The 19,501-nt window shown below is 69.7% G+C and overlaps 4 protein-coding genes across 7 annotated transcripts; 3 read left to right on the top strand and 1 right to left on the bottom strand.

Moving 5' to 3' along the window:
• The first annotated feature begins 793 nt into the window (after positions 1 to 793).
• On the top strand, positions 794 to 7,484 carry NDUFS2 (NADH:ubiquinone oxidoreductase core subunit S2). Its single transcript, XM_072846910.1, has 14 exons — positions 794 to 1,077; positions 1,232 to 1,338; positions 2,679 to 2,869; positions 3,598 to 3,718; positions 3,887 to 3,999; positions 4,110 to 4,184; positions 4,357 to 4,434; positions 4,675 to 4,760; positions 5,176 to 5,295; positions 5,440 to 5,569; positions 6,156 to 6,251; positions 6,541 to 6,624; positions 7,177 to 7,234; positions 7,336 to 7,484. Exons 1-14 carry the CDS (start codon positions 809 to 811, stop codon positions 7,371 to 7,373), a joined length of 1,566 nt encoding a protein of 521 aa, XP_072703011.1. The 5' UTR covers positions 794 to 808; the 3' UTR covers positions 7,374 to 7,484.
• A 470-nt stretch (positions 7,485 to 7,954) lies between these two features.
• Positions 7,955 to 9,843, top strand: FCER1G (Fc epsilon receptor Ig). 2 transcript variants are annotated; one of them, XM_072846912.1, is made up of 5 exons: positions 7,955 to 8,132; positions 8,488 to 8,579; positions 8,763 to 8,804; positions 9,129 to 9,149; positions 9,520 to 9,843. In XM_072846912.1, exons 1-5 carry the CDS (start codon positions 8,075 to 8,077, stop codon positions 9,583 to 9,585), a joined length of 279 nt encoding a protein of 92 aa, XP_072703013.1. In that variant the 5' UTR covers positions 7,955 to 8,074; the 3' UTR covers positions 9,586 to 9,843. The 2 variants fall into 2 exon arrangements, with proteins under 2 accessions (XP_072703013.1, XP_072703012.1); XM_072846911.1 differs by having other exon boundaries at positions 9,126 to 9,149.
• A 936-nt stretch (positions 9,844 to 10,779) lies between these two features.
• On the bottom strand, positions 10,780 to 15,662 carry LOC140644035 (Fc receptor-like protein 2). Its single transcript, XM_072846496.1, has 9 exons — positions 15,619 to 15,662; positions 14,351 to 14,707; positions 13,712 to 13,975; positions 13,336 to 13,620; positions 12,404 to 12,673; positions 11,982 to 12,290; positions 11,196 to 11,217; positions 10,971 to 11,107; positions 10,780 to 10,889 (listed from the first exon to the last, which is right to left on the bottom strand). The coding sequence occupies exons 1-9, from the start codon at positions 15,647 to 15,649 to the stop codon at positions 10,780 to 10,782; spliced, it is 1,785 nt and encodes a 594-aa protein (XP_072702597.1). The 5' UTR covers positions 15,650 to 15,662.
• Positions 15,663 to 16,443: 781 nt separating this feature from the next.
• On the top strand, positions 16,444 to 19,156 carry PEX19 (peroxisomal biogenesis factor 19). Of its 3 annotated transcripts, none has more exons than XM_072846619.1 (8): positions 16,444 to 16,558; positions 17,029 to 17,129; positions 17,257 to 17,401; positions 17,992 to 18,077; positions 18,160 to 18,321; positions 18,399 to 18,575; positions 18,647 to 18,691; positions 18,792 to 19,156. In XM_072846619.1, the coding sequence occupies exons 1-8, from the start codon at positions 16,504 to 16,506 to the stop codon at positions 18,852 to 18,854; spliced, it is 834 nt and encodes a 277-aa protein (XP_072702720.1). In that variant the 5' UTR covers positions 16,444 to 16,503; the 3' UTR covers positions 18,855 to 19,156. The 3 variants fall into 3 exon arrangements, with proteins under 3 accessions (XP_072702720.1, XP_072702721.1, XP_072702719.1); XM_072846620.1 differs by having other exon boundaries at positions 17,236 to 17,401; positions 18,498 to 18,575; XM_072846618.1 differs by having other exon boundaries at positions 17,236 to 17,401.
• Positions 19,157 to 19,501: the final 345 nt, after the last annotated feature.

Raw genomic sequence — 19,501 nt, 5'->3', positions numbered from 1 at the left:
TATCCCCAGTTCCAGCACCCCCAGTTCCAGTACCCCCACTTCCAGTATCCCCACTTCCAGCACCCCCAGCTCCAGCATCTCCCACGGATCTGGGGTCGGGGCCGTGGGGCACCCTTGGGTGCTGGCAGGGGCTCAGGGCAGGGGGGCTCCTCCTGGCTCAGCCTCCCTGCTCGGGGCTGGATCCAGCCCCAGCAGGGTGGCCCTGCGCCAAGGCGGCCAGGCTGGTGGCCAGCGGCCAACATCTGGACGGCATCACTGCAGGCAGCCACCGTGACTCACGCCGGGTCGGGAACAGCCGTGACGCGGGGGCCGGGCGGCCACTGGCGTCACCGGAGGGTGACGCAGGGCAAGGCCACGGGAGCTGCCGTGACCCCACGGCTGTGGGGACACGAGGGGGCAGGCCGGGGACACGGAGGGTCCTGGCACGGCTGGATGGTCCCCGTGTCCCCTGGGAGGAGGGACAAATGTGGACGCTGGAGCCAGGGAATGCCCAGGCTGGGGGGCTGGAGGTGCAGTGTGGGCAAGGGGGGACACGGGACAATTTTGGTCACATCTCCCTGCCCCAGCACCCACGTGGGGACACCGCGGGTGTCAGGGGAGGGGACATGGGCCACCTCTGGCTGCAGCAGTCCCCAGGTGGGTAGGCCTGGGGACACGTGTTCCCCTGCCATCACACCGGGAGACCCCGCTCCTCCTTCACCCAGCGCGTCATGCTCGCCCTGTCCCCTCCATCCTCATCCCTGTCCCCTCTGTCTCCATGTCCCCACGGCGCCGCCCCGTCCCGCATCAGCCTCTGCCCGGCACAAAGATGGCGGCGGCCTCAGCGGCCGTTTCCCGGCTCTTTCCCTTAGTAAAGATGGCGACGAGCGGCCCTCACTCAATATGGCGGAGCGGCAGCGCTTCACCTGCCTTCTCAAACATGGCGCCCAGCCCCGCCCCCGCCGCCGCGGTGAGGGCGGCACTGCGCATGCGCAGTGCCAAGGGCAAGATGGCGGCCCTGCGGGCGCTAGGGCGGCTGCGGGCACCTTCGGGGCTGCGGGCGGCGGTGGCGGCGCGGCTGGGGCCGGCCCCGGCCCGGTGAGAGCGGTGGGGGACCGGGGGCGGCGGCGGCGGGAGGCCGGGACCGGGGGTGGCGGGACCCGGGCGGGGGGCGGCGGGGCCTGGGCCCGGGCCTGGGCCTGGGCCTGGCTCCCCCCCCTCACGGCCCGGCTCGGCCCGGCCCGGCCCGCAGGGCGGTGCGGCAGTGGCAGCCCGATGTGGAGTGGGCCCAGCAGTTCGCCGGCGCCATCATGTACCCGAGCAAGGAGACAGAGAAGTGGGTGCCGCCGCCCTGGAACGGTGAGAGGCTGTGGAGGGCGTCAGCGGGCGGGGGGGACCCGAGGCCCAGGGGGAGCCCAGGACGGGTGAGGGCGAGGCCCTGGGGGAGTTTCGGGCGCCGTGGGGGTCCTGGAGAAGCCCTGAGGCTCTGGGAAGGCCCCTCGGGGGGAGGCCGAGGCCCTGGGGGTTGTCAGGTGCTCTGAGTGGGAGTCGAGGCCCTGGGGGTTCCCTGAGGCCCTTGGTGGGGCCCGGGGGGGCCTGAGGCCCTGGGAAGGGCCCTGGAAGGATGTCAGGTGCCCTGGAGGGGCTCTGAGGTCATGAGGGGGTGTTGGGGACCCTTGGAAGAGTCCTGGAAGAGGGCTGGGGGCCCTGAGCACCTGGGGGGGCCCTGGGAGGGTGTTGGGTGCCCTGGGTGGGCTCTGGGGGGGGGGGGGCAAGGCCCTGAGGGAGCCCTGAGGGAGTGTTGGGGGCCCTTGGGGTTGTTCAGTGGGCTCCAGAGCCAGACTGGGGCTTGTTGGAGTCTCTGTGGGTGCTCAGAGCTGTCTGGGAGGCACTCGGGGCCCCGTGGGGGCTTGCTGGATGTCAGGTTGGGGTTACATGGGGCCAGAGGGTGCCCTGGGTCAGTCTGGGGCTCATTGGATGCCTGCTGGAGCCCGGGACTCAGGGGGGGGTACCGGCCCAGTGGTTCCTGTGGGGGTCTGGGGGTGTCCCTGGCTGCTGGGTGCCCAGGGGTGCTGCTTGATGGGTGCTTGGGGCCAGACTGGGGCTCACTGGGTGACTGGTGGGTGCTCTGCAACTGGTGGGTGCCCAGCGAGGACTCAGTGGGTGCTTGGGGGGGTATTGTGTTCTCCTGAGTGGGTGCCTGGGTCTCAGGGAGTGCGGGTGTACAGGGCAAGTCCCCTGGGAGCTTTAGCCCCATCCGTGCCCCCCCGAGCTGCTGCGAGACGCTCCTGCGTCAGGCCCCGGTCAGGCTCTGAGCTTCTCAACCCTCGTTTCTTCTTGCTGGCTCTGCAAATCTTCCTGTGCCCAGGCTCTGCCGTGGCCCTGGCCCTTCCGCCTGCGCAGCATCGGGAAGCTGCCTGGCTCCCCGCACTCCGGGAAGAGTGGCCAGCCCAGGCTGAGCCTCCCGGGAGGCCCTTGGACCTGTCCCAGGGGTCTTACGTTGGGCCAAGACAGGAGCTGGCGGTGGGGACGCCATGTTCCTGATGTCCGGCCAAGCCCTGAGCTCAGCTTGGACATCTGTCCAGTGTCTGCTCTGCATGTCCGTGCTGCTGGAAAAGGCTGAGAGTGCCGGGGGCAGCGGTGCTGCTGGGCATGGATGTTCCTCCCTGCCCGACTCTGCTCTTTCCTCCCCTGAGCAGACAAGGACCCTCTGGCTCACAAGAAGGTCTCGAGTTTGACCATAAACTTTGGGCCCCAGCACCCGGCTGCCCACGGGGTCCTGCGGCTGGTCATGGAGCTGAGCGGGGAGACGGTGAAGAAGTGCGACCCCCATGTTGGCCTTCTGCACCGAGGCACTGAGAAGCTCATTGAGTACAAGACGTACCTCCAGGCAAGGCACAGCGGGCTCCCAGTGCTTCCCCATCCCGGGGGTTGGTGTCTGTCCGTGGGGAGAGCGAGGGGTGTCCTTTTGGGGTGAGAACACTGGGAGGTGAGGGGCTGTTGGTGTCTGTCTGTCTGCAGGTGTCTGATCGGATACATCAGCAGTCTCCTCGGCGCGCTGGGAGGGGATTTATTTGCCTGTCGGGGTTTGCAGCAGCGTTTGTAAACAGACCCTGCTGCTTTATTGTCCCGATCGGGTTTAACTTTTCCGCCGGCGGGAGACACAGAGCTTGAAATAGCCCAGGGCAGGGGGGAATGCCGCCTTGGCTGGCCTCTGCGGCTCGGGGCAGCGCCGAGACGGCTGCGCTCAGCTGTGCGGCAGAGACGGTTCTCAGCTGGCGTGTGCCGAGGCTGCAGGATTGAGGCCCTCACAGTGTCTGTGGGTTGGAAAACTTTCACAGAGGGATGTTATCTGTCTTCCTTCGCACATTATCTCAAGGCAGGGCTGTCTGCTCCAGCCTGGGGCCGGAGCTTTTGGGCTGCCTTCAGGGCTGCTGCCGTGCTCAAAGCACCCCAAGCCAGGAAGATGCTGTGCCTGGGGGCCGCATCCCAGCACTCCCCCGTGTCCCGGCGCTCCTCAGCTGCGGCGAAGCCTCTGAGTGCTCCTGGCAGTCCCAGGCCTCCACTGCCCGGCTGCAGGTGCCGGCAGCTGCCGCTGAAGGCTGTTTCTTTTGGCAGGCACTGCCCTATTTCGACCGCCTGGACTATGTCTCCATGATGTGCAACGAGCAGGCCTATTCCTTGGCCGTGGAGAAGCTGCTCAACATCCGTCCACCTCTGCGGGCTCAGTGGATCCGAGGTGAGGGCGGCCGCACGTGTCCCTGTAACGTTTCTGCGGGGGCTCCAGCTCCCACCTGCCTGCTCTCCTGAGGGCTCGTAGCTCTCAGCTTTCCGGGGGCTCAGACCCCGTTCCCCCTCCCCAGGGGGGCTGGAGGTGCCCACCCCCCCGTGCCCCCTCTACCCCCAGTCCTCTTTGCGGAGATAACCCGGCTGCTCAACCACATCATGGCCGTGACCACGCACGCGCTGGACATCGGGGCCATGACGCCCTTCTTCTGGATGTTTGAGGAGAGGGAGAAGGTACAGGGCAGCGCGGCAGTACTGGGGGATCGGCATGGGGGCGGAGCGGGGGCTCGGTGCTGCCCGTGGAGCCGTGCCGGGACGCAGTGGGATCTCCTGTGTCCCTGCAGATGTTCGAGTTCTATGAGCGGGTCTCGGGGGCGCGGATGCACGCTGCCTACATCCGCCCCGGCGGGGTGCACCAGGTAAGGACGGCCGTGCCGTGCCCCGGCTCCCTGCAGAGCCCCTCTGGTCTGGCGGGGATGTGCGGGGTGTCCCCGTGTCCCTGTGTGGGCGATGGCCCTTCCGGTGCCTCCCCGCCCGTGTCCCCGGTGCCACCGGCTGTGTGCGGGCTGACCTCCCTCTGCTCCCGTGCAGGACCTGCCCCTGGGGCTGATGGACGACATCTACGAGTTTGTGAAGAATTTCTCCACGCGGATAGACGAGGTGGAGGAGGTGAGGTGGGACGGGAGCCGGGCTTCTGCCTGAAACCTGGGAGAGAGGGACAGTCCCCGACAGTCCCCGTTTCCCAGCACCCTGAGGGCTGGGGTCTCGCGTTGCCTGTGCCCCGGGCACGGCCAGCGTGGGGTTATTTGTCCTGCGGTGACAAGGTGACACGGGTCAGGAAAGGGGGTGCGCAGTCGGGGAGAGGCAGCCGGCGCGGGGGACAGGTGACTAATGCCCTGCTGCCCGCAGATGCTCACCAACAACCGCATCTGGAAGAACCGCACGGTCGACATCGGCGTGATAACGGCGGAGGAGGCTCTCAACTACGGGTTCAGGTGGGTCCGGTGGCTCCCAGGGACGCTTGTGGGCGGCCGCACCACCCAGCTGCGTCGTCCCCCCGAGAAGGATCGGGGTTGAGTCCAAAGAGCTCAGCCCTGACTGCAGGAGTCCTCAGGGCCGATCGGAGCCGTCTTGGGGACCGATGCCACCAGTGACTGTCACGGCAGTGCTGCCCGGTGGCCGCAGGGTGGCAGGAGCTGTGACACCGTGTCCTGCCTGGTTTCGCCCGCCTGATGTCCCCAGGCTGTCCTCCCGCGGCCGCTGCTCAGGGCTGTGGGGTGTGCACAGGCGGGGGATGCGTGGCCGCTCTCCCCCGTGTCGGGGTCTGCTTTGGGGTATGGGGAGGGCCCGGAGCTGGCGTGGGGCTGGGCCCCCCCCGGGTGGGCTGCTCACCCGCCTCCCTCCGCCCAGCGGGGTGATGCTCCGGGGCTCGGGGATCCACTGGGATCTGCGCAAGACCCAGCCCTACGACGTCTATGACCAGGTGGAGTTCGACGTCCCCATCGGCTCCCGGGGTGACTGCTATGACAGGTACGGCACGCCCCGGCTCTGCCGCGGGCCGTGGGGAGGCCTCAGCAGGGTCACGCCTCCGTGGGCCTGTGGGGAGGCCGTGGCTTCCCCATGGGGTGCCCACCACGCAGGGCGGGGGTCCTGAGCGGCGTGGGGGTCCCACAGGTACCTGTGCCGCGTGGAAGAGATGCGGCAGTCCCTCCGTATCATTCTCCAGTGCCTCAACAAGATGCCTGAGGGGGAGATCAAAGTAGATGATGCCAAAATCTCCCCTCCAAAGCGGGCAGAGATGAAGGTAAAAGCGCTTCCTTCCCCCTCTGGGCCTCGCTGCTGGCTGCATGTCAGTGCCCAGCGAGCAGGAAATGCGGTTTGGCGTGTCAGATGCTCGCGCTGAGGATTTTGCCAGTGTTATCTGCTGCCGTATCTGTCCCGCGGCTGGGCTGGGGACTGCCCGGCCTCCCATGTGCCGCCCCTGCCGGGTCTGGCAGCGCGTGGGCAGGGAGCACGGCTTTGTGCCGGGGCGGGAGGTTCGCTGCCTGCTGAAGCCGCTCCTGAGCCCTGCAGCGGTTCGGCCCCGCGCCGTGGGAGGGGATCTCCCTTCCCTGGCTCTGCCAGGCCTGACCCAGCTTGGCCAAAAAGCCACCCTGGGGAAGGCAGGGGCTGGCAGAGCAGAGACCGGTACAGAGGAGCCCCAGCAGCTGCCCTGCCTCATCATCCCACGTGCTCGTTACGGCCAGTGGCTGTGTGAACGCGGCCACCGCCCCGGTTCCCACGCTTTGCTCCCTGTCACCAGCCACCGAGGCGCAGGCAGGAGACGGGCAGCGTTTTCTGCCCACGCCCAGCCGCACGCCCTCAGCGACGGTGCCCCCCTCTCTCCACAGACCTCCATGGAGTCTCTGATCCATCACTTCAAGCTCTATACCGAGGGCTACCAGGTGCCCCCCGGAGCCACCTACACGGCCATCGAGGCCCCCAAGGTGCCACTTCTCACTGCATTACAGGGACAGTGGGCTCTGGCGTGGCTGGTCCCACCCCAGCCAGTGCCTGGCTCTGTCGGGGGGTGGGAGAAGGGTGTCCCAGCTGCCCTGTGCCACTCTTGAGGACATGATGGTGCTCCTGTCCCCGCCTGGGTGGGCTGTCCCATCCCCAGGACTCTGCTCTCGCACCAGGCTGGTGTTTGAGGGCTGGACACTGCAGGTGGGAGACCGAGCCTCAGCCCCCTGACAGTGTCACCACGTCAGCAGCTCCGTCCCCGTGTCCTTGCAGGGCGAATTCGGTGTCTACCTTGTCTCGGACGGCAGTAGCCGCCCCTACCGCTGCAAGATCAAGGCGCCTGGATTCGCTCACCTGGTAGGAGAGGCTGGGGTGGCCGGTGGCATCGCCGTGCCAGGGCCCGCGGCAAGGGTGGGATTTGGGTTGGAGGGGACAAGCGCAGCCTGGGACGAGGTTTCTTTCCCTCACTCCTCGCTGGGCTCGCTCCAGTGCAGCCCCAACGTGGCGGGCCAGGGCAGGGGTCTGTGGGCCACTGCCTGCGTGTCCCCCAGAGTCCCTCTGGGACCCCAACTCGCCTCGTGTGCCTCTGCTCTTAGAGCCGGCTTCCTTTCTCTGCTGATAACTGACCACTTCCCCCCCCTCCCCTCCGGGCCCTGCTGGTGGGGGCAGCACCTCCTCCCCTGCCTGTCCCCAGCCGCAGCGGAGGAGCGGGCCCCCTGCCAGCACGGCACCCGCTCCGGAAGCGGTGAGCCAGGCTGGGCCCTGCTCGGCCATGCCGGGGTTGTGCAAGCCTGGGAGGCAGAGCCGTCCCCCTCCCACCTCAGCAGGCCTGGGGCCAGGGTGATGGGTGCTCAGGGGGCTCCGGAGCGGGGGCTGCAGGCTGATGGGGGTCCCTGTGCTCTGCTTCAGGCCGGTCTGGATCGGATGTCGCAGGGCCACATGCTGGCGGATGTCGTGGCCATCATCGGTACGTTCCTTCCTTGGGCTGGGGGCTCCCGTGGCTCTCGGGGGGCTCCTTCCCCATGCCGGGGGGCCGATCGTGCCCTGACCCCTCTCTCCCTCCCCCAGGCACGCAGGACATCGTCTTTGGGGAAGTGGATCGGTGAGGCGGCCGCCCCGCGGTGCCCGTCTCCTGCTGTGTGCTGCTCGGGGCGGGGGTTACCTCCGGTCCCCCCGTGTCCTCTCCTTCATCCGGGTCAAATAAAGACTAAACAGGGTCCTGCCTGTCTGGTGCCTCTGTCTGCGCCTCAGGCCTTCTCCTCCAACCGAAACCCAGTGAAACCGTGCTCTTCCTCCCATTCCCATGCGAGGCTTGTGGTCGAGAGCTTCCTCTTCCTCTGGTCACAGCCCTCCCCCCCCGTGGAGGATCCTCCCTGGCTGGGGGGGAGGCTGGAGGGACCCCGGGGTTTTGCCTCAGCACCCCGCATTTGGGTGCTGCTTCTGCCCTCAGCCGGCGGGCCTTCCCCGAGAGCCTTTGTCCCCCTGGGGCTGGTGGGTGCTCCCGCAGTCCCCCCGGATGACCGCAGGCAGGGCCGGGGAGCCGGGGTACCACGAGGGCTGGGGCGGGCCGGGCATGGGAAGGATGGGTGACGCCTGGGGACAGCTCGCCTTGCCCTTGAGCAACGGCGCGCAGCCCTTTTCGGGAAGAGGGGACAGCTGCGCCAGCTGGTTCCCCGCTGGGCCAGAGGAGGGGGGAAGCGAAGCTGGGGTGGTGTGAGCCGGTGGGGAGGAAGGCGCTTGCTCTGCGGTCGCCGACTCCGGCACGATAGCCCCGACCGCCGGACCCCGCTCGGGGCCGCGCGGAGGGATGGGTGCTCGTCTGCTGCTCGCCGCTGCCCTGCTGCTGCTGTGGACCCCGGCGGCAGGTGGGGACGGGGAGTGACCGGGTGGGCGCGTGGCTGTGGGGCGGGGTCCTTCGGCGGCGCCCTCACGCCTTTGGGACGAGCTGGGATCTGTTGAAGCCCCTGTGGGGTGCTTGTAGCACAGAGGGGCACCCCAGGGTGAGTCCTGGTGGGCTCTGGGGCTCTCCAATGCTGTCCGAGGGGACATCAGCGCCACCTGCGACCTCCCGGGACCCTCTGCCGTCGCCAATGTGCGGAAAGGGGTGACACTTGGAGGCGGCGGAGCTGAGGTCTCGGTGGCCAGGACGGGTGCAGGATCTGTCCTGGGGCGATGCTGACCCAGAGAACCCTTCCCGCCTCCCCTCTCCATCCTCCCCAGAGGCCCTGATGGAGCCGCAGGTCTGCTACATCCTTGACGCCATCCTCTTCCTCTACGGCATCGTCCTCACCATCCTCTATTGCCGCCTCAAGGTGAGTGCCAGGATCTGGCCTGTGGCTGCTGTCCCCAGCTCGGGAACCCAGCTAAACCCCTGGAGGGACACCCGGGGAGGCCCCAGGGCTTCCCTGTCTGCACTGGGGCTTTTTCCTCTTCGTATTTCTTATTTCTTTTTTTTTTTTTTTTTGCTTTTGGGTGACCCCCTCTCCCCCCTACAGTTCCTGGCTCACCGAGCGTCACGGCAGGCAGCCAGTAAGAAGGTAACGGCGCTGTCGGCAAACGGCCGGGACTGGGGAGGTTTGGGGCTGGGGTACCCCGGGAGGGACAGGCCCCCCCCAGCCAGCGCCCATCCCACATGGTGCTGCAGCCATGGAAGGGGAAAGTGACGGGGAGCTGGAGGGGGGACACAGGTTGTCCCAGACTGGGGGGAAGAAATCCAGGAAACCTCATGGCTTCCCCCCACTTCCCCAGGGAGTGAGAGGAGGGGTGCAGGGGGCTGGGGGGGGTGGGTGGGTGTGTCTGAGTGTGCCCCCCATCCTGCACCCCCCAGCTCTTTCTCTTTCTCTTTCTCTTTCCTGCAGCAGAAGGAAGAAGCCATCTACACCGTAAGTCAGCCTGGGGGTGACGCATCCTGGGGCGGCCCTGTCCTGGGGGGGCCCTACCCACGGCTGCTGTCCCTGTGGGGTACGGTGTCCCCTGGGGTGCCCACGTCCCACTGGGTGCCCCATCCCATGGGGGTCCCCCACCCTGCAGGTGCTGTATCCCATGGGTGCTGTAACTTGGGGGGTGCCCTGTCCCGTGCCCCCCCTTGGGAGCACCCACCCTGGGTGCAGCCCCCCACGACAGCCCGCAGCCTCCCTGGGACCCTTCTCTGGGGCACGTGTTGGGTGGGCAGCCCCCGCCGTGGGGTGACAGTCTGGAGGGGGGGTGGCAGTTGGGGGGGACAGACACCCTGTAAACCCCTCTCCCACGCAGGGGCTCAGCGGTGAGGGCCAGGAGATGTATGAAACCCTCGAAACCCTCCAGACCAAACACTCCTGACCCCGTCCTGCCGCCGTGCTGCAGCCACCCCTCGTCCCCCTGTCCCTCCTCAGCAGCCGAGGACCCCCATGGCCCCCCTGCTCCCCCCTCCTGGGACTGTGATGGAGAACTGGAGCTTTTTTTCCCTGGAAATGGCTGGTTTCAGACCCAAAATGCCTCTGGCCAGGCACAGGCACAGCCTGAGTGCCGCTGTGGGGCCGGGACCCCCTGAGGCTGGGGGCGGCTGAATCTGCCTGGCATGTGTGGTGCTGCCCCTCCTTCTGCTGCCCCCCCAATAAAGCGGCACCATGTGCAAACAGGGCAGGAGGGTTTCTGTAACAGCAGGGCGAGAGCTGGTGGCGGTGACGATGGCACTGGCTCCTGGTGGGGCTGGACGTGGCGTGGGGACAGGGATGACGGCACCAGCTGCCACCAGCACCATCTCCTGCTGGGGACAGGGACCCCCTGGGCACAGTGGCACCATCTGATGGGGACGGAGCCCATAGGGACAGGGACGCCATGGGGCTGGGGACGGTGGCACTGGCTCCCGGTGGCAGCTGCTGTGTGTTTCTGGGTGGAGGAGACGCTCCCGGGACAGAAGCACCATTGCCCCTGTTGAACCCAAAAGCTCCATTTTGGGGCCAATACCATGGCAACGGCTCCTGTGCCCCCCGGCTCGCAGAGCACTGGGGGCGGGGGGACCCCCAGCACCCTCGGGGGTCTCGGCACCTTTCTTGAGATGCAGGCGGAGCCCAGCACCCCCGAGCCTGGGGGTCCCAGCAGGGCCGGGATGGGGAGAGCCCCGGGTGTGGGGGGACCTGCTGGAGGGAGGGGGCTGAGGGGCAGGGGAAAGGGGGGCAGGGGGATGCTGGGAGCACTGGGGAACCCTGGCAGGACTGGGGAACCCCAGGGAGCACTGGGAGGTGGGAGTACTGGGAGCGCTGGGAGGGGGAATGGGGAGCACTGGGAGCGCTGGGAGGGGGAGTGGGGAGCACTGGGAGGGGGAGTGGGGAGCACTGGGCGCCCTGTGTAGTCCTGGGGCTCCTCCACTCGGGACCCCCCCCACCCGGGCTGGGCTCTGCTGATCCGGATCGGGCCCCGGGCGCGCCCGCGAGAGCCGTGGGTTGTGTGTTCGGGGGTTTGCCGGGGGGAACACCAGCGTGCACCAGCGCAGGGGCGGCGTCCCCAGTCCCGCCCAGTGCCCCCCAGTCCGTGTCACGGGACGTTCTCGTAGGTGTCGCTCGGGAGCCGCAGCCGCGCTTGGGGACCCGGCAGCACCGCGTAGGTGACGGATGGCTCCCGCGGGGCCCAGGACGTGGAGGTGCCTGGGAGAGAAGCCGGTTCGGGGACCCGGGCTGGGGACGGTGACACGCGTGGGCGGCGTGTCCCCCCCGCCCCGTACTCACCCCCGCCCCGCTCGGTGACCACGACGTGGCTGTACAGCACCTCCCCGTCCCCCGGCGCCCCGGGGGGGGCTGTGGGCTCTGGCTGGCGACCCTTGGGCTCGGGGGGCCGTGGGGTCCCTGCGGTGACAAGGGGATACCTGGGGCAGGGGCAGACCGGGGGGGGCTGCTCGTCTGGCCCCAGGGAAAGGGGCTTCGCGGTCGGACCGACCCCTCCCCACCACTCACCTGCCCCGGCTCTTCCCGGCGGCTGCAAGGCAAGGGGGGGTGTGAGCGGCCCTGGGGTGACAGCGGCGAGGGACCCCCGGGACCCCTGAGACCCCCTGGACCCCAAGCCAAGGGCCCCAGGCTCAGCCCTGCATGCCCAGGAGGGAGGGGACACCCCGGGACCCCTAGGACCCCAAGCTGGTGGTACCAGGGACTCAGATGAGACAGGGGACGTGGGCTGCAAGCAGGGAGACCCCCCCAAGTCACTCCAAGACCCCCCAGAACCCCCCGAACCCCAAGCCAAGGACCCTGGGGCTCAGCCCTGTGTGCCCAGGAAGGAGGGGAGACCCCCAAGACCCCCCATGACCCCCAGGACCCCAATATGGCAGTACCAGGGACTCAGCCCCACACACCCAGATGAGATGGGGTAACAGAGGCTGCAAGCTGGGACGGTCCCCAAGACCCCCCAGGACCCTCCAAGATCCCCAGGACTCCCCAGGACCCCGAGCCAAAGGCACGAGGGACTCAGCCCCAGCCAAGATGGGGGACGAGGGGTGCAGCCCCACGGCCGGTATGGGGGGCTTTCACCCCACCCAGGATCACCGGCCCAGCCCCCACTGTGGGCCACCCACCCGTGCGGTGCCGGCATCGGAGGTGCCAGGCCACGGCAGCACCGAGCAGGAGCAGGAGCAGGAGGGACACGCTGAGCCCCACGGCTGTGGCTGGGGACAGAGCAGGCACGAGCCCCGGTCAGTGCCGGACCCCCGCAGGGACCCCAAGGAGGGGGCGGATGAGCACGGCCCCCACCTGTGCCCTGCTGCCACCGTCCCTGTTCTGGCTGCGTCACCAAGAGGGCCAGCGCTGGGCTGCGTGCCCGGAAGATGCGGTGGGTGCTGAGGCGGTTGGTGGCCAGGCACTGGTAGGTCCCGGCGTGCGCTGGCCCCACGGTCCCCAGGGACAGGACGGGCCCTGAGCCCAGCTCCTGCCCATCCCGCAGCCAGGTGAAGGTCACTGGCGCGGTGCCCGCCTGCACCGAGCAGCTCAGGTTGAGGCTCTCGCCTGCCGGCACCGACGGCTCCGTCCTCGCCATTGCAATGGTGGCACCGGCCACTGGCACTGCCAGGCAGAGAGATGGTGCCGGGGTCAAACCGGTGGCGGTGGCCGTCCCCCGGCATGGGATGAAGTGATGCTGGGGGGGGGGGCACCCGAAGCTGGAGGGTCCCACTCACCCAGGACGGTGACCCACAGCGGTGGGCTGTTGGCCGTGGTGCCGCCGTTGGTGGCCGTGCAGTGGTAGCGGCCACTGTCCTGGTGCTGCACGGCACGGAGCTTGTAGCGGGGGCCCGTGGCCAGCGGCGCAGCCGAGCCCTGCCGGTGCCAGGAGAAGGAGAGGGGGCCCGTCCCTGCGGCCACCGAGCAGCCCAGCACCAGGCTGTCACCCTCCACCACGTGTCCCCCGGGGGGCTGCACCTCCAGGGACACCCCCGAGACCGGGACCCCTGCAGGGAGGAGATGGGCAGGGACAGGGGACCCGGGCAGGGGTGGGGACACCTGGGGAGGGACAGGGGGACCTGGGGAGGGATTGAGGGGACCCCAGGGAGAGATGAGGGGACCCAGGCAGGGCTGGAGCGGCCTCAGGGAGGGATGTGGAGTCCGGAGAGGGATGGAGGGACACAGGGAGGGGTGGAAGGAGCTGGGGAGGGATGAGGGGACCCAGGCAGAGGTGGGGGGACCTGGGGAGGGATGGAGGGACCCCGGGGAGCATGGAGGGACACAGGGAGGGGTGGAGGGACATGGAGAGAGATGAAGGGACCCCAGGGAGAGATGGGGGGACCCAGGCAGGGATGGGGGGGACTCAGAGAGGGGTGGAGGGACCCTGGGAGGGATGGAAAGACCCCCGGGAGGGATGGAGGGACCCCAGGGAGGGACAGAAGGACCTGGCGAGGGATGTGGGGACCTGGGGAGGGATGGGAGGACCCGGGCAGGGATGGAGGGACCCAGGGAGGGACCCGGGAAGGGATGGGGGGACCTGGGGAGGGATGCAGGAACCCAGGCAGGGATGGGGTGATCCCAGGGAAGGATGGGGGGACGTGGGGAGGGATGTGGGGACCGGGGAGGGCTGCAGGGCCCCGGTACGTCCCCATCCCTCCCACACACTCACTGCGCACTGTGACAGGGACCGGGGCGCTGCGTTTCCGCACGCTGGCCGCCCCAGTCTGCACCTCGCAGGAGTAGTTCCCTGAGTGGGGCAGCCCCACGGCCGGCAGCCGGAGCTGGGGGGAGCGCTGGGGCCCCCCCACCACCACCTTGTCCCTGTAGAAGAGATGCTGGAGGAGGGTGAAGGGCCGCAGGGGGCTGGGGCGGCTGAGGCAGTCCAGGGCCAGGGGGGCTCCCTCGGGGGGCTCGGCCAGGCCCTCCAGGCGCAGCACCGGCACCGAGAAGAGCTCTGGGAAGGAGCCAGGGGGTCAGAGACACCGAGCCCGCTGGGGAGGGGGGGCTGCACCCCACCGGGTGGGTGCTGGGGAGCGGGTGCTCACCTCGCACCACCACCATCGCCAGCGCCGATTCCTTCCATGTCGGGAAGAATTGGCCCACCATGGCCTTGCACCAGTAGCGCCCGCTGTGGTGCAGCTGCAGGGAGGGCAGGAGCAGCTCGGTCCCCTGGGAGGGCCCCCCCAATGCCACCTCCTCACGGAAGAACTGCACCTGCGTGACCTGATTGTCCTTCCAGCCCCGGCAGCGCAACAGCAGCGTGTCCCCCTCCAGCAGCGCCTGCGCCGGCACCTGCAGCACCAGCCAGTCTGCAAGAGAGGGCCGGGGTGGCCGGCACGGGGGGATGCAGCCGGGGGGCTCCCATTGCACGAGGAGGCACCGGTGCACATGGGGATGCACCAGTGTGCGTGGGAATGCACTGGTGTGCGCAGGGGATGTACTGGTGGGCATGGGGATGCACTGGCGCTCACGGAGATGCACCAGTGTGCACGGGGGTCGTACCGGTGTGCACAGGGATGCGCTGGTGTGCATGGGGATGCACCCAGTGATGCACAAGGATGCACCCGTGTGCATGGGGATGGGCTCCGGTCACTCGGGGGGCAAGGGGCTGCGAAACAGAGCCCACCCAGAGCCCTTGGGGCACCCGCAGGTGCCAGGGTGGGGACACCCATCCCACCCCTCACCATTTGAGAATTTCAGGGTGAGGGGGGGGCTGAGCCCGGCGCTGGGTCTGCTGCACTGGTAGCTGCTGCTCCCAGGCTGATATTGGGAGACATGGATGTGGTCGGATTCTGTCTTCTGCCAGAACTGCTTGTTGATGTACCACTCGGTGGGGCCGGGCATGCCAGCGCCCTGGCAGGTCAGCGTCACCTTCTCCCTCAGCAGCACTGTCATCCAGGGGGGGTCCACTGTGAGCTGGCTGGGCTGGACACCTGCGGGGTGACAGGGGACACCAGCCTGCCGGGGCCACCGGGGGTGTCTGCGGACAGCGGGGCTGGGGACAGGCAGCGAGGACTCACCAGCGAGGCCGAGGGCTTGGGCTGGAAGGGAGAAGGGGAGAGGGGCTGAGTGGGGGCTGCTGCCACGGGGACACTGGCACCTCGGGGACAGGGTGCAGGGGCTGTCCCCAAGCTGCCCCCGCGGGGACACTGGCATTTGTGGGAAAGTGCGTGGGGATGGTCCCCAGCACAACTGGGGGAGCCCAGGGGACACGGCTACATCAGAGCCGCCCACGCGCTGCATCTGTGTGGCGCAGCCACCCCAGGCTGACGCAGGGCTTGGGGACACCGCAGCCACCCTGGGCTGATGCAGGGCGTGGGGACATCGCAGCCACCCTGGGATGGCGCAGGGCTTGGGGACACCGCAGCCACCCTGGGCTGACACAGGGCATGAGGACACCTCCGCCAGCCCCATGGCACTCATCCCCATGGCCCTCTCCCCATCCCCACAGCCCTGTCCCCTTGTCCCCATCCCCACAGCTGCCCCAGCCCCATGATGCCAGTCCCCACATCCCTATCCCTGCGATGCCCTGTCTCCACGTCTCCATCCTCACAGCCCCGTCATTGCCCTGTCCCCAACCCCACAGCCCTGTCCCCATGTCCCCATCCCCACAGCCTCCCCAGCCACATGGTGCCAGTCCTCACATCTCCATCCCTGTGATGCCTGTCCCCGCATCCCTGTCCCCGCATCCCCGTCCCCACAGCCCCATCCCGATGGCCACCCCAGCCCACGGCCCCAGGCACACCAGGGGTACAACCCCGTGGGCTGGCTCTGCTGGCATTTGGGACCTCGGGGATTCCCGCTACCACCCTGCGCTCCCTCCCCGTGGGCCAGCCAGTGCCACTGGGCTCTGCCTCGACCCACTGCTCCCCAAAGGGGGGAGAGGTCTGGGCGCCCATCCCCATGGCATCACGCCCCCTGCCAGCCCCACGGCCTGCGCCCAGGCGCTTACCCCAGAGGAGCAGCACCACGGTCCTGGCCATCCCGATACACTGCCACGCGCTGGTGGGGCCACCCGCCCTTTGCAGAGCAGCTATTTGGGGAAAGGGGAAGAAAGCGACTTCCGCGTCCCCGGAGCTTTGCCCCAGCCCCAGGGGACACGTGCCTGGTGGCGTGTGACGGGGACGTGATGGGCACCGGCAAGGGACGGGCTTGGGTCTGGAGGAGCCGTTGGCCCCTTCGGCCAGGGGCGTCCCTCCAGGCACCGGGACCCTCCAAGGACACGGGGCACGAGCGGCCCCTGGGTGTCCTGCACTCATGAGGGGCTGAGAACCTGAGGGCTGGGACCCCGAGGGTTGGGACCCCAAGGGGACGGGACCCCGAGAACGTGGATCCCCAAGGGCTGCGACCGCGAGAGCTGGGACCCCGAGGGGCTGAGACCCCAGGGACTGGGAATCCGATGGGCTGAGACGCCAAGAGCTGGACTCTGAGAGCTGCGACCCCGTGGGCTGGGACCCCCTAGGGGCTGGGACCCCCACGGGGCTGGGGCCCCGAGGATTGGGACCCTGAGAGCTGCACCTCAGGGACTGCGACCCGAGACGTGAGATCCCGAGAGCTGGGCTCCCCAAGGGGCTGGGACCCCGAGGGGCCGGGACCCCGTGGGCTCTCACGGCTCCCCGGCCCGTGGGCGGGGTCACGCCTCCCCGCTTCAGGGGGTCCCGCCCCGCCCCGCCCCGCCCCGCCCCGCCCCGTGCACTGCGGCGCCGCCTGGCGGGCGCACGGCGGAACTGCGCCGCGAGGGGCGGTCCGCGAGGGGCGGGGGTCTTTGGAGGGCGTGGTCTCGGTAGGGGCGGGGCCGCCGAGCCCCGCCCCCCGGCGGAGGCGGAGCGGCGCCAAGATGGCGGCGGAGCCGGGCCCGGGCCCCGACCCGGAGCTGGAGGAGCTGCTCGACAGTGAGCGGGGCCGGGGTGACGGGTGCGGGGCATTATCGGGGTGCGGGGGCTCTTGGGGTGCCGTGGGGCCGGGGGGTCTTGGGGTGCAATGGGGCGGTGGGTTCTTGGGGTGCGGTTATTGGGGTGCAGTGCGGTCGGGGGTTATTGGGGTGCGGTTATTGAGGGTGCGGTGGGGCTGGGGGTTCTTGGGGTGCGGTTAGTGGGGTGCAGCGGGCCTGGGGGTTATTGGGGTGCGGTTATTGGGGTGCAGCGGGCCTGGGGGGTTATTGGGGTGCGGTTATTGGGGCGCAGCGGGGCGGGGGCTCTCAGGGCAGGGCCCCCAGGGCCGGGCAGGCGTTGGGGTCCATGGGCGCAGCGAGGCGGGGGGAGCTGGCGTGTGCCGCGGGGCGGGGGTCATCACGGGGTGCAGGCGGCTGCTCCGGGGACGGGGGGTGCCCGGGGGGTCCCCCTCAGCCCGGCCCCTTCCCCAGGTGCCCTGGACGACTTCGAGAAGGCCAGGCCCGCCGCCCCCCCGCCTCCGCCGCCGCCGCCGCCCCCCGGGGCACAGCCCTCGCCCAGCGCCGCCGCCAAGGTGCGACGCTGCCGGGACGCGCCCACCGCCCTCGCCCCGGCCCTCGGGGTGGGGAGACACCGTCCCCGCGGGGGGCGGGGGGGGCTGACCGTGCCCCTCTCCCCAGGCCTCCCTCTTCGCCTCGCAGGAGAGGTTCTTCCAGGAGCTGTTTGAGGGGGAGCTGGCCTCGCAGGCGGCCGCCGAGTTCGAGCAGGCCATGCAGGAGCTGGCCCAGGAGGAGCCGCACTTGGTGGAGCAGTTCCAGAAGCTGTCCGAGGCGGCGGGCAGAGTGGGTGAGTGGGGCCGGCACGTGGGTGTCCCCGCAGCCCCTCGGCACCGCTGCCGGGGGAGTTAAGGGACGCGGCAAAGGCGCACGCCGAGGGGCAGCCACCCCCCGTTCCTGGCCGCCGGATCGGTTGCGCCAGAGACGGAGCGTTGCAGCCCGGTGAGCCCTTGCCTTGCCGGGAGTGCGCCGGCGTCCGGATCGGCCCCGGCAGCTGTGGGTCTCGCCGACAGCCAGGGTTCTGAGGGCGCGGCAGAGTGAGCGGCATGTGCCGGCCCCGGGTGGGACGGGGCTCTGGGGGCACTGGCGGCAGGGGCTTCCCCACCACGCCAGGCGGTCTCGGTTTGGCTTGGGGCCGGTTGGCACCTCTCCGGCGTTGCAGTGCCAGGCGTCCTCCCGCATGCCCGGAGCTCCCCCAGCCTTCCCGCCGCGGTGGAGCGGGGTGGGGGAAGGTCGGGGGGCAGTCCCGCTCCTGCGGGCCCCTGGGACCCCCATTTAGGAGCGGGGTGCCGAAAACAAGACCCCGACCCTTGCCGAGCGGGGTGCCCCGCTCTGCCCGGCGTCTCCCCGTCCCCAACTGGCGTCCCCCGGTCCCCGCAGGCAGCGACACGGCGTCACAGCAGGAGTTCACCTCCTGTCTGAAGGAGACGCTGAGCGGCCTGGCCAGGAATGCCACCGACCTGCAGGTATGGCCGCCTCCCCGCCAGCCAAGCGGGGACCCCCCGGGGGTGCCCCCATCCCACAGGGGGGCTGACGCCGTCCTTGCAGGGCTCCTCGGCCTCGGAGGAGGAGCTGGCGAAGGCGCTGGAGGGGCTGGGGCTGGAGGAGGGCGACGGCGAGGGCAGCGTCCTGCCCGTCATGCGGAGCATCATGCAGAGCCTGCTCTCCAAGGACGTGCTCTACCCCTCGCTCAAGGAGATCACCGAGAAGGTGGGGGGGCTGCCGGCGCCGAGGCGGGGGGCGGGAAGGGGCGGCGGTCCCGGCCTGACCCCCGCCGCCCCCCGCAGTACCCCGAGTGGCTGCGGCAGCACGGCGAGGCGCTGCCGGCCGAGCAGTACGAGCGGTACCGGGCGCAGCACGGCGTCATGGGCCGCATCTGCCAGCAGCTGGAGGGCGAGCAGCCGGGCGAGGGCGAGGAGGAGCGGCGGGCGCGCTTCGAGACCCTCCTCGACCTCATGCAGCAGGTGAGCGGGAGGCGGGCGGACCCCCCCCGGGCCCCCAGTGCCGCCCTCACCCCCCTCTGTCTCCCCCGCAGCTGCAGGACCTGGGGCACCCGCCCAAGGAGCTGGCCGGGGAGTCGGTGAGTGTCCCCGGGACCCCTGGGCGGGTGGGGACCCTGCCCGGGCCCCCCCCCCCCCCAGCTGCCTGGGACCCCTGGCTCACCCTCCCGCCCCCCGCAGCCCCCCGGCCTCAGCCTGGACCTGCCAGCCGCGGCGGGCGGCGAGCAGTGCCGCCTCATGTAGCGCCGACGGCGGGACGGGGGCGGCCACGGCCCCCCGGTGCTGCGCTGCCAGGGATGGCCCCCGCCTCGTTACCGCCTCATCGAGACCCCGGCGAGGACGAGGACAAGGACGAGGAGGACGAGGAGCCGGAGCTGCCGCCGCCGAGGAGCGGGGCTGGACACGGCAGCCCCAGCTCTGCCATCCCGCACCGTGGGGGTGCCGGGGGCGGCTGTGGGCACTGGGGGGGCCCAGCGGGGGGGTGCGCAGGGACCCCGGCCCTGGGACGCGCGCGTCCCCCCGGATGTCCCCAATAAACGAGTTGGCAACTAGACTGGCTCCCAGCTGGGGAAACCGAGGCAGGGGTGGCTGGCAGCACCCTGCCGAAATGCAGGGGTCACGGCGTGACCCTGCAGTGACGGGGGGGACCCCGAGTAGCAGGGCAGGGGAGGGGCGCGTGCGGCCCTACAGTGACATGGGGGGGGACATGGGGCGACCCTACAATAACATGGGGGGGACATGGGGCAACCCTACAGTGACATGGTGGGGGACACGACAAGGTGACCCTACAATAACACAGAGGGGTGGGTGGCCCTAAAATAACAAGGGGGGGGACACGAGGTGACCCTACAATAAAACGGGGGTGGGTGGGCGACCCTACAATAACATGG

This window comes from Ciconia boyciana, chromosome 26 (genome assembly GCF_034638445.1).
Source record: "Ciconia boyciana chromosome 26, ASM3463844v1, whole genome shotgun sequence".
Classification (NCBI taxonomy): Eukaryota; Metazoa; Chordata; class Aves; order Ciconiiformes; family Ciconiidae; genus Ciconia; species Ciconia boyciana.
Note: the sequence above shows the minus strand (reverse complement) of the source record. Positions and strands in the feature narration are given on the sequence as shown.